The sequence below is a fragment of the Cyphomyrmex costatus genome, unplaced genomic scaffold (genome assembly GCF_001594065.2).
Source record: "Cyphomyrmex costatus isolate MS0001 unplaced genomic scaffold, Ccosl1.0 scaffold398, whole genome shotgun sequence".
Taxonomy (NCBI): Eukaryota; Metazoa; Arthropoda; class Insecta; order Hymenoptera; family Formicidae; genus Cyphomyrmex; species Cyphomyrmex costatus.
Genome location: NW_017278185.1, coordinates 135,828 through 148,739, shown reverse-complemented (window position 1 = coordinate 148,739; position 12,912 = coordinate 135,828). Strand labels below are relative to the sequence as shown.

Sequence of the window (12,912 nt, the reverse complement as noted above, 5' to 3'; positions counted from 1 at the left end):
ATGTGTAACGACGTGACAATTGGATTAAGAAATGGTAAAGTAGAACTCTATTTCGAAATTTTTTGATCGTTTTCAGCATAGATTCTATCTCACAGGCACATATTAATAATAAGGCGCGTATATTTTAATCCTGGAAAAGGATTTTTTAATCTGCGAATGACAAAAAATGTATTTACACACACAATACAAAAATTATATGGTTTAGTTGGTAATACAGACGACTTTAGGATCCTCTAAAAAAAGAGAAAAATATTAACGATTTATTGGGTTTCTTCAAATTGACGATACGTACGAAAAGGTAACAATTTCTAATGAGAAAAATTAATTAAAATTGTAAAAACTATAGAATGTTTTCCATACCCAACGATTCGATATATTATTAGTTTAACGACAAATTAAACTATAATAACTTATTCGCGAGATAAATCTGCAATTCATTTATTATTTCATGTACTTCTATCAAAATACTTCTATCTTTTAATATCATTCTGACAGAAAAGAAAAATATTTAATGTATTGATCAATATTTTAATCTAATCCATACGATTCAAACAAACTTTTCTCAAAACTAACTTAATTGAATGTGTTTTTGGTACAAATTCTTTGACAGAATCGATTATTTCTTTATGCATGATGGCAAATGTACCGTCGGATTTATAATTTGTTTTTTGTCATTAATCTATCATTTTGCAAATATTGTTTAATTTTTGTTGCAATTCTGCCAGAACATTTAATGCAATGGACAATAAAATATTTTAACAGAACTTTCACTTCTTAAAATATAACAATAATAAATTTAAGACTATTCAACGCTAGAGAGAGTACACAATATTAATATGATTATATTACTTCATTACATTCTGCAATGTTTTCTTTAGTCAAGACTTTGAATAAAGTTTTGAATGTTTTGACTCTCTTTGGAATCTTCATCAGCAAACAATTATAATCAGGACATAGTTTGGTAATCCATCAAGAATAAGTCACTCTACAAGTTTCCAAGTCTAAAGTGGACATTGATTTAAAAAATATAATTATGAAAATTAAATTTTCACTATAATTAATAAGCAACGTATCTTAACGGATACCCTAATTATGTTAAGAAGCTTTGGATTTAATGTAATAGACATTGATGCTTTCTTTATAGAAAAAGAACTTGCAAAATTTATTTTCAATAGAATTAGCTGTTAATATTGTGAGCGCGAAGATTTACTCGTGATACACGATCAAAACAAATTCGACACGCAGACCACAGTTTCACATAACAAGTATTTTGAAAAGAGAGAAATATAAACATTTTCGTACGGCTGTTGAAATTAAATTATTTTACCGAATAGACAAAGCAAAATCAGCTTGCGCACGAGGTGGTTGACATCAAACGTTGAAGACGAGAACAATAAAAGTTAAATTCGCGAACAAGTAATTGAAATGGCTTCAATCAGAATTTTATCTGGTATGTATTATATATTCTTGCAAAACATACATTATACGTTTAAAAATAGATATTAACAAAATCTAATTTTTGATAAATAGATAAAACAAAATTGTTTTAAAATTAAAAATAATTTCAAATACACACACGCGTGCGCGCGCCTTATCTTTCGAGTATCTTTGATTATTAATAATCAACTAATTTTTGTAATATTTTAATTGATATCCCTATACTTTTTATACAAAAATATATTGTAATAATTTTATTCTAATTGTGTGTGCTTACATAGTGGGACCACAAAGTAATGCATTAATTGCTCGATTTCTTCCACTACAACGCAGCCTACATTGTATAGGAGATTTGCATTCGATCGATCATATTGAGAGGTGTGATAAAGAGGATATAAAGGTAATTTTTATAGATGGATTTTTAAGTAACCTTTTTCGCATGCAGTACACGTGAACGTATTTACATAAATTTACATAATTTATGTTATATGTAGACGCAATTAATTGCTGTGAGCAATGAAAATGAAGACGATATTATTATTATAATGGGCGAAACTTCGGTTTATTCGACATTAAGTAACATTGCAAATGAAGCGATTCAAGAAGTCATGGATAATAATAACCCAAAATCTGTAAACTTATTGATATCAAAGCTAATGAAGAAACTAACGAATCTTTTTAATCGGTAAAATTTTTTTTTAATTCTGCCATTTTTTAAATTACAGTTTTTACAATCTGTTAATATATTTTTAGATTTATATGTGGTGTACGAAACCAGACATTGATCATTAATACGTGCGGCCCTTATACAACTTCAATATTAGGTTTGAAGAAAAATCATATGCTAATAAGACAAATAATGTATGTGATAATTACGGGAAATAAACTAGAAAAAGTTAAGAAACAATATTATGGTATCAAAAATTATAGTTCTGATGAGTCATGTTTTGATGATAATATTGATAAGGTGACCTCGTATAACACTAAACAATATTATGATTACGAAAATTATAGTTCTGGTGAGATATCTTCTGATGATGATACTGATAAGGTGAGTTCGCATAACACTTCCAAAAATGAAATGGTAAAATATCTTCCACGTTCGTGAGTAATAAAATAAACTTTTGCGAGACTGCGTACACGCGAATCGTAACTGACTTTCTTTACAGAAAGATAAATCGGACATAGAGAACAGAATTTACAAGAAACAAGAGCAAAGTGGTGTAACATCGGTAGATAAAGCACTAAATATAATACGTATTACGGTACGTGCTGACAAATGTACAAAAGAAGAATATGTGAAAATAAATGATGCCTACGGCAGAATACTGGCCAAAAATGTATATTCCCTCAGAAACGTGCCACATTGTAAGATTTCCACTATTCATGGATACGCGTTGTTGGCAAGTGAGAAAGAAACAAGAAAAGTGTTGAAAACAGTAGACACGGTAAGGCCAAAATCTGATGGTTAACGCATGATGGTTAGCATGACTTTGCTTATAGGACGCGGATGGGTTTATTAATTTTTCCACGTTATCAAAAGAGTATTACAAAAATTAGGAATCACTAGAAGTGAATTATTCAGAAGACAATTTAAAAGAATTAAATTTTATACAGAAAATAATTCTCTTAAATTAGTAATCAATTAAATTAGATGGAATTTAGGCATTGTAGCTAGATTTGCACCAAACATCTTTTTTCCAGCCCGACAAAATGTTGGTTGAACCTGACACCTGCGTGCGAGTAGATAGTGGAGATCCCATACCCAAAGGTAAAAATAATTACAATTGCAAATTAAACTTGTTTAAATTAATTACTACTTTTATTCGCGATTGCAGGAGCAAATGCAGTAGTAAAGCCAGAGAATGTAAAAATATTAGGAGAATGTGTGTACACTGATTATTTTAGTGAGAACGATCTGGAATACGAAATTAGGATCTCGATTAATCCAGAAATAAACGAGAATATTAGGTATACGACGAAGATAATTCGATTTATTGTTTAATGCGCCTCTTAAAGCACGATTTGTTTTATTATCACAAAACAATTTGTTTATTTTTAAAGAAACATTGGCTGCGAAATAAAGTGTCACCAACTTGTTTTCCGAAAGTTCACACGTATCGGTACGGCGGAACTGAGTATTTTGACATTATGTAACTTGGATTCAGTTCCAGTCATTGAACTTCCATCTATCGGTTTACTATCTATTAGTAACGAATCGAAAGGATTTGAAAATACTTTAGGACGCCCCTATGCAGACAGTAATAGAATATTTCTGACGTCATTATTGAAAGAGAATAGATACGATTCCATCGACTTTGGAACTTCTGCTTACAAGTAAATGCTTTCAAAATTCGTTGTGATTCCTTTAACCACCGTAACACGATTTGTGAATAATTAACCTTGTTACAGCTCTTAATTTAACGATCACATTCTTGCAGGTTGAACGACATAGTTAAAAAAATCGAAGCCAGTTTGGACGAGGTAGATCTACTTGTGATAACGGGTCATTCAAACGACAAAGATATATTAAAACCAATTTTAAAGGAATATTTTAACGCCATAATATATTTCAGTATATTCTTCCTTCTTATATTAATCGTCGGTCTAATATGTTATAGTGTGACACGTGTCTCTTTGCACGAGCAATGCTTTTTCTTTTTTAGGTTGCTTGGACATGAAACCAGGGAAATCAACAACATTTGCATCGTGCATATATAAGAACAAAAAGAAATATTTCTTGTGCATGTCGGCAAACCCAACAACCGTTCCCATTATTGCGCATGTATTACTTCTGCCGCTTCTAAACGAGATGCATTGCAATTTCTTAACAAAGTCTATCGTTCTGCATACTTGCGTAAGGGCTCGTCTTCCTTCATCACGCATACAGTAAGAGATGTACTTATTAATACGATGCTGTTGTAACTTTACAGGTAGAAAATCATGATTTGCATGTGCGTCCAAAATATTCATGGGCGACTGTGCAATGGGAGAAAAAGGAGACGTTTCCAAGGGCTCATTGTTCAGAAAGTCAACATCGGAATATAATAAAATATCAAAAGGCTAATGCACTTCTAATGCTGCCGAAGCACACGTCGGAGATGCCGGAGTTACACTCGGCATTCGTTCAAGCAATGTTTTTCGGCAGAAAATAATCACTGTTGAAATATCTCTATATTATCTTGATTGATCAACAAGACATTCGTATACATTTACATTATTATTTAGTTATATTATATTGCAGTTAATTATTGCCACATTATAAATATTATAATTGTGTTATATAATATACATTTAAAGTTATATATTTCAATTATATAATACCTTTGTAGTATATTGATGGTGTATTGAGGATATATTTGAGATTTTTTGGATCATTATTTTATCAATAATTGTGCTATTAGGGTAAGATTTAACTGAAATATATTAGTTTTGTATAAATAAACAGAACAAGTAGGTATGCTGTAAAATATTACTTACGATTAGCAAAAATAAATTTGAAAATGTGTTATTTGACACACACTGATACGAAGAACAAGTATAGGTATATTGTAAAATATTGCTTACGATTGGCAAAAATAAATTTGAAAATGTGTTATTTGACATACATTGATACAAAGAAAATTCTATTTTAACAAGACAATGAAAGAGCGTTTATCTCAACTTTTCAAACGGTATCATTTCACAATTTAATAGTAACAATTTAGCGAATTAAATTCTATTTCAGTTGAATTTAAATTATTATTCTCTTTTTTAAATTAAAGGGCGAGTATAATTTATAGATTGTTTTTTATTTGTTTTTACGTTTACTATATAATTCGCAAAAAATCATTGTGTGATATAACTTATACAAACTATAATTTTTTGGAATTAATATTATTCAATAATGTTCAGATTCAAAATATCGCAATACATATGTATAACATTATACATTATAATGCATATTGTAATAGTAATGTCTTATATATACCGCTTATTAATAATTTCGATACACTCTATTTGTTAATTTCTCTGTAAAGAATGAATATAATAAAAATTTTTATTTTGACTTGAAATTAAAGTTCTTTAGAAATTTTTTTACAAATCGTATGGCCACTTTTTAAGATACGTATAATGATTTAAAAAATATTTATATATTAATGTGATAAAAATAATTGTTAAATATTATTGACGAAATCATTTAAAATCACTTTTTTTTAAATTATCTATTATTAAAAGAAAATATTTTGATGTACACATAAGTTAATAGGTCTGTTTTCTGTGGCTGAACTAGTGTACACTTTTAGAACTTAAAGTGAGATAGGTGTATGTTTGATATTTATTGTAGAAAGCGAGAAAGAGAGTTCTAGTTCGCAGTCTAGTGCAGGAACAGAAAACAGACCCAATGATTTAAATAAATACATTTATATAAATATTTCAAAATTACTAAATATTTTTAGCAAGAAACTTAGCAAATTTAAAATAAATTTTTCTTGCATAAATGCACTGAATATATGTAATTGTTGTACGAAAAAAAATTTAATAAAATTCAAATTCATACATATGCACAAGTATGAGAATTATATGTTATACATAATTATGAGTGCACATAATCATATACAGCATATGAATTCTGTATATAATTATTATATTAAGTTTAAAAAACTTCTATTACTTATTCTTATTTATTTATTCGTATATTCAATTATTTTATTTACTATTATTACGTCTATCTATTACGTTTATTTCAATTATATTTAATTAAATAGTAAACAGTTTATATTGTTTTTTTTTTCTTTTATATTTTGTAATAAGTAATATAGTTAGATTTTAATAAAGAACAGAAATAATTTAGATGACTATGAAAGAGCATATATGTCGTCAAATCTGCATTAAATTTCGATTATTAGCAGATTTTATTAGTAGATTTTGTTTGATTTCTGTTACAATTCCACCAATATGATTTATCTTGTGATTTATATTGTGGTAAACGTTGTTTTTTTTAAAACTTATATAATATTTCACAAAAAATTTATTCTAAACAGAATTACCTATCAAAGTTATAAGCTAAAGATTTACCACGAGATAAGCGTTCAAAACGAAATCATCACGGGTTACAGCGTCCTACTTAACTTAAATACATTTTGGAGAGAGAAAGAAATATAAACACTTTTCATACGGCTTTTGAAATTCCATTACTCTGTCGAACAGACAAAGTAAAGTCAGCTAATGATCGAGGTGGTCGCAATCAAGAGACAAGAACAATAAAAACTTTGCAATCACGAGATTAAAAAAGAATTAAAAGATCAACATGTCTCTAAGGTTCATCATTTTAGATAGTATGTATATTTATTTTACAAGATATTGTATGATTAAACATATATATTAATAAGACAAAATATTTCATAGTTACATATTTACGATTTCTTCAAAGCTATCAGACGTAAAATATGTTTAAAAATCAAAAATAATTTTACATACACACGCGCGCGCGCACACACACACACATTCATATGTACGTGCATCTTCGATTATTAGTAATTTTGTATAATATTAAATTGAATTTTATACTTTTTAAAAAAGTATTCTAATAATATTATTCTATATATACATAATTATACTTATGTAGTACAACAATCCGATGATAATCGACCGTCAAATGATGAAGTAACAAACTGTATAGACGAATTAGGAGGACACGTGGCTCTTCTCAAATATTTGAAATATGATAAAAAGGCAATAGAGGTAACTTCTATAAATAACTTTTTTAATACTTTTCTCACGCGTCCGCGTATACATGTTTACATATATGTAAATTTATATAATTTATGTTCTATAAAGGCCGAATTAATTGCTGTCGGCAAAAGATTTAGAGGATCTGTTATTATCTTAATTGGTCAAAGTTCGAGTAGAAATTTGGCGAAAGTTCGAATAAAGAAATCTGCACTTATTTCGAGTAATATACATGAGGCGATTAAAAAAGTTATCAATGACCAGATCTCTAGTGACATGAACAAATTGATATTAGACTTAACACAGGGACTAAAGTTAATTGAGCGGTAAAATTTTGTTTTTATTTATACTGCGGTTTTCAAAATTACAGCTTTTACAGTTCTAATGTGTTCTCAGGCCGATTTGTGGAATACTAGAAAGCAATCTTGTTATTAATGTGTTTGGTTCCTACACGAATGTGGAACCAATTTTGACAATAAATGGCTCCTTGATACTGGATATATTAGTCTTAACTAAGCAAGATTATAATATACCAGAGGCAGGTAGTTTTTGTGATATAGCAATGGCAGATAATTCTTCTGAGTCACTTAAGGTGATGCCGGACCCGCCTGTATTATCGATAAATCTAGCGGTTTTGACGTTTTCGTTCCTGTCTTATTTCTTTATAATAGTTTCGCAAAATAAAAATTCCTTTTCCAGGATTTAAATATTCATGCTAATGTATCTACTCCTGATCTATATTATTGTATCCAAAGCTAGAAAAAATATGAAATTACAGATTACTTTATCCATTTTTATCTTCATATTCCATTTTTATCGTTGGTCGCCATACTGAGGTTAAATGGATAAAGAAATCTATGATTTCATACTTTTGCCAGCTTTGGACACACCAGGGGCAGGTTTATTAGCCTGAATATTTAAGTAGTATATAAAATTCACACAATTAGGTATAATAAGCACTATGATCCAGCTTTGACCGTTATTGGCTTCCTTCTTCTTGTTTATTATTGTTTATCAATTGTACGGTCGTAAAAAGATTCTAGTATTTGCTGAATATTTAAATCGTACAAAAGAAATTCTTATTCTGTGAATTTCTTATTCCATTACGAAGAAATTAGACATGAACGAAAACGTCAAAAACGCTAGTTTTATCGGTAATACAGGCGGCTCCAGTATCCCCTTAACAATAACGATAATAATAGTAATTCTAATATATTAATAATAACAATAATACTAATAATTCTGAAGAAATATCTTATAATAATAGTAATAAGAGTAATAGTAATGAAGATATTTCTAATGAATCATTTAAGGATATCAGTTTTGAGAATTTTGACAAATCATCCTACGATAATAGTAAAGATGACAATGCTGATCAGTCACTTAAGAATAACAATAATGATAATAATAAAGATAATGATAGTAATGAAGATAATGATAATAATGAAGATAATGATAATAATGAAGATAATGATAATAATTCTGGGGAGTCTATGGATATCGACGACGATGCCTTCGAAGAGGTAAAATATATCTTTCTCACTCGGAGCAATAAAGCAAATTTCGGCCAGAATGCATATACATACAAATTGTAATCGATTCTCTTTGCAGCAAACTGAATTTACAGACGAAGGGTCTTATGAGAAATACGAACTGGTGTCACTGGAAGAGGCAAGAAATATAATGCTAAAAGTAATAAATAAAGATTATGAAGAATGTGAAGATAACGAACAATGTAAAGAAACTGTACAAATGAAAGATGCCTACGGTAGAGTGGTGGTCGACGACGTTCGTTCTTCTGTAAACGTGCCTCCTTGTCGTATTTCCGCTAAACATGGATACGCAGTGGTGGCTAGTGACGGGCAGGCTGTCAGAAAAGTGTTGAAAGCAAATCTCGAGGTAAGGACAAACTTCAATTAACAAGTATAACAACTCGCGTGATTTTGCTAAGACGTGTGGTGTTATCTTTTCCATGTTGTCTCTTTAATGCTCGTTTTTACCAATGTAGATTAATTTAATTTTAACTTACCTTTTGTCTTTTTTTTTAAACTAGAAGAAGATAAAAATTAACCCGAGATTAAAGTTAATCTACATTGGTAGAAATAGATATAAGACGTGTGGAACAAAATATTAGAAATCACTGCCGGTAAATTGTGCGGTCAGAAATTTTACAGGAAACAATTCTGTTGACTGAATTAGATGTCGAATAAGTAGTTAATCGAAGTTTTTAGTTGCCGAAGTCAAATCTTCAGAAAACACTGCTTCTTTTTTAGTTAACTGAAGATATTTCAGTCGTACCTGGCACTTGCGTGCGAGTAAGAAGTGGAGATCCCGTACCCAATGGTAAAATCAATTACAATTGTATATTACAGTTACGTATCTATGATAGATTAATTATTGCTTTTATTCGTGATTATATAGGAGCAACGGCGGTTGTGATGTCTGCCAACACAAAGATAATAGAAGAATCCGATAATGATGACGATTATTTTAATATTGATAGCAAGGAATATGAAATTGAGGTCTTAGTCACTCCAAAAGATGATGAAAATATTAGGTAGACGAAGAAATAGTTCGATACCGTTTAATATGTTTCTTAAAGGACCGTTTTGTGTTCTATATTATTGTAAAATAATTAATTTACTTTCAAAGGAACGCTGGCTGCGAAATACAAACCGATGACGTTATTATAAAATCACATAAACGTATTGAAGCAGCGGAACTGGGTATTTTGACATTATGTAACATTGATTCAATTAAAGTCTTTAAACTTCCATCTGTAGGTATCCTATCTATCCGCGGTTACGAATCAGAACCTACAAATCTAAAATACATCTACGACTGCAACAAGGTAGTTGTGTCTTCGTTATTGAAGAACAATGGTTGTAATCCTGTCGATTTTGAAATTTCGCGTAATCAGTGAGTACAATAAAAATTTTTTTGCGATTCCTCTAACCGCGGTAAGACTCGATTTGATTTACGAATGAGTAATTCATCGCCGCTCTTAATTAACGATCTAATTTAACGATCATATTCTTGCAGACTGTTTACTATCTACGACAAAATCAAGGACGCTTTGAACCAAGTTGACTTACTCGTGATAATAGGCCAAGCGAACGACAGAGATACAGTGAAGCCCGCATTAACAGACAAAACAGAAATTAACGCAACGATACATTTCGGTATGTTTTTTTCTTCTTTTAATCATCAGTATAATACGCTGCAAAGTCACACATCTTTTTACATTTCTTTTTCTGACTCAGGTGGCGTGAATATAAAACCGGGAAAATCGACAACGTTCGCAACGTGTGAGTTCAACGAGAAGAAAAAGTATTTCCTATGTATGTCGGCAAACCCAGCAACCGTAACCACTGTAACTCATGTACTTCTTCTGCCATTACTGGAGACGTTACAGCATAATGTAGACAATGATCATGTGAAGATACAAACTTGGGTAAGACTCGTCTTCTTTTTTGCACCCTTCATACGTGAAGATATATACGCAGATTCATCCCTCGTAAAAAAGTATTACTAGTGTCACTGCTAGTGCTGTAGTATCACTACTGTAAATACAGTAGTGTCACTGTTGGTACGAGTAGTAATCAGTAGTAACACTGCTCGTGACTAGTAGTATAGAAGTGCAGTATTAAATTTACTACTAGTGGCACTAATAGTATCACTACTGGGAGTAGTGCAATTTACAGTAATCGCATTCCCGCATTTGCGGAAATTATTTTAATACAAATTTGAATTAAAAAATCGGTTTTAATCAATTATTTTAATCATTTCGTACTTTTAATCAAAATTTTTTTATATATTATTTTTTTTTTGCGAATTTACTTCTGCATATTGCACTAATAGTGACGCTAGTAGTACTTTTTTACGAGAGATAATATCGATCGTTATTGTAACGTTACAGATAAAAACAGATTACAAGCTGCATACACGTCCGAGACTTTCATTTACATTCTTACAATGGCTGGAGAAGGAACTAATCACATATCCAAGTGCGCACAACGTGGATGTTGAAAATCAGTACATGATGCAATATCAATTAAGTAATGCGCTTCTAATGTTGCCGAAGCACACGTCGAACGTGCCTGAGTTAAAAGCGGACTCGCGATTTTTACCAGCGATATTTATCAGACACTGAAAAATCTCCAAGTTCTCGATTAACCAGCAGGACAAACGTTATTCGCATATATTTACGTAGTTATTTGACTATATCGAGTTATGATTATAATGATATAATTATATTACGTTTAAATAATATTTGAATTAGATTAAGCTATTAAGATATAAAAGCGTCCGTTTTGTTTCATCCTTCAGTAAATTTTACGCGTTAATTAATTGTTAGACCACTCATGTGATTGAGTAATCTTGCTATTTATCTAACGCGTAAAATTTATTGAAAAGTTCTTGAACACACAACCGACCTTGAATAATATAATCACGTCATTGTAAAAAGAACATGCATACGTAAGGTATTGCGCAAAATTGGCTGAAAGAAATCGAAAATTACTTCGTTGATATTGTTTTATATACTACTAAATACGATAAAAGTTTTTATTAGCGAAAATATCAAGGGATCGTAATATTTGTCCAAATTTTCAAAAGTTTACCATTCTACAATTTAATTATAATAATTTCGCGAATTAAATTTCTATTAAAGACTAACTCAATCACTCTTTAATTTGAAGTTTTTTCTCTTTTTACTAATTAACGAGAGAGTAGAATTTTTCTTTTTGCTTGATTTTACTTCTAATATAATTGGTAAAAAAATTTTTGTAGAATAGCTTATGCAAATTAAATGTTTGGAATTTATATTATGTAATAATGTTAATATTATGATATATATGTTATATATATTATATTTTTATATATGCAATATGTATATCATCAAAATAATATTATAAATTATAAATAGTATTCATATTATATGTATTGTAATAGTATATTGTAATTAATATTATATACAGGGTATTTGAGATGTAATGAAAAATTTATCGCATAGGTGTAGAATAGATTAAACTGAGAGAGAGAAGAAAAGTTTTCTACAATTTTACAATTTTTGCAATAGTTAACGAGATATTAATTTATAAAAACATCCAAATTCACCCGGCATACCGTCAAATGCAGACCGCCGACAGTATTTTTTTCAAACATCCTGTATATAGTACCCGTAAATATATACGTATATACATGTGAATGTACGTATCATATGTGTGTATTATAGTGTGTATATAGTGTACTGTTCTCTGGTTATTTTTTCGTTAAGAAAAATTGAATTTCCAAAAAATTTTATATTCTTTGCTAATCATATATAATGATTCTTTCTTTTAACATAACTTTATTTCACATTACGCGATGTTATGTATGTATAATGATATAGCATTTGAAAATCTTTTTAATGATAGCATACCTTTTTACTAATTATTTTCAGTAATAATTGATGTAAAGCATAATAGTGACATATTTTAATATGCGATTAATACAACTATAATCAATACTAATTACAAATCTTAGAAATTATAATTCTTTTATACGAGGTATGTAACTTGGAAATGAATAACATGCGGTTTTTACCCACACAATTTCGTTAATATATCGAATAACGCGAAAGTAATATTTAAATTTAAAGGTTATTTTAAAATATATATAGGGTGTAACTAAAAAAATGTATATGGAACATACCATAAGATACAGGACAAAAATTCAAACAGAAAAGTCCTAAGTTATTTTTTGATTTGAACCTCCAGTTCG

At 29.6% G+C, this 12,912-nt stretch overlaps 1 protein-coding gene across 1 annotated transcript; it reads left to right on the top strand.

Moving 5' to 3' along the window:
* Window positions 1-11,302, top strand: LOC108776938 (uncharacterized). Its single transcript, XM_018543693.1, has 23 exons — window positions 1-34; window positions 1,719-1,837; window positions 1,932-2,122; window positions 2,191-2,488; window positions 2,607-2,885; window positions 3,142-3,208; window positions 3,276-3,408; window positions 3,502-3,774; window positions 3,879-4,012; window positions 4,104-4,294; window positions 4,371-4,581; window positions 7,046-7,161; window positions 7,258-7,475; window positions 7,546-7,759; window positions 8,463-8,571; window positions 8,617-8,672; window positions 8,761-9,048; window positions 9,423-9,492; window positions 9,571-9,706; window positions 9,802-10,068; window positions 10,192-10,331; window positions 10,413-10,603; window positions 11,069-11,302. Exons 1-23 carry the CDS (start codon window positions 1-3, stop codon window positions 11,300-11,302), a joined length of 3,969 nt encoding a protein of 1,322 aa, XP_018399195.1.
* The last annotated feature ends 1,610 nt before the right edge of the window (window positions 11,303-12,912 follow it).

Bases quoted from the DNA above. Each gene is read 5' to 3' on its own strand.
- LOC108776938 (XM_018543693.1), top strand. From the start codon at position 1: ATGTGTAACGACGTGACAATTGGATTAAGAAATG. The intron at 1,838-1,931 runs GTAATTTTTATA...TGTTATATGTAG, and splicing joins GTGATAAAGAGGATATAAAG to ACGCAATTAATTGCTGTGAG. The intron at 2,123-2,190 runs GTAAAATTTTTT...ATATATTTTTAG, and splicing joins CTAACGAATCTTTTTAATCG to ATTTATATGTGGTGTACGAA.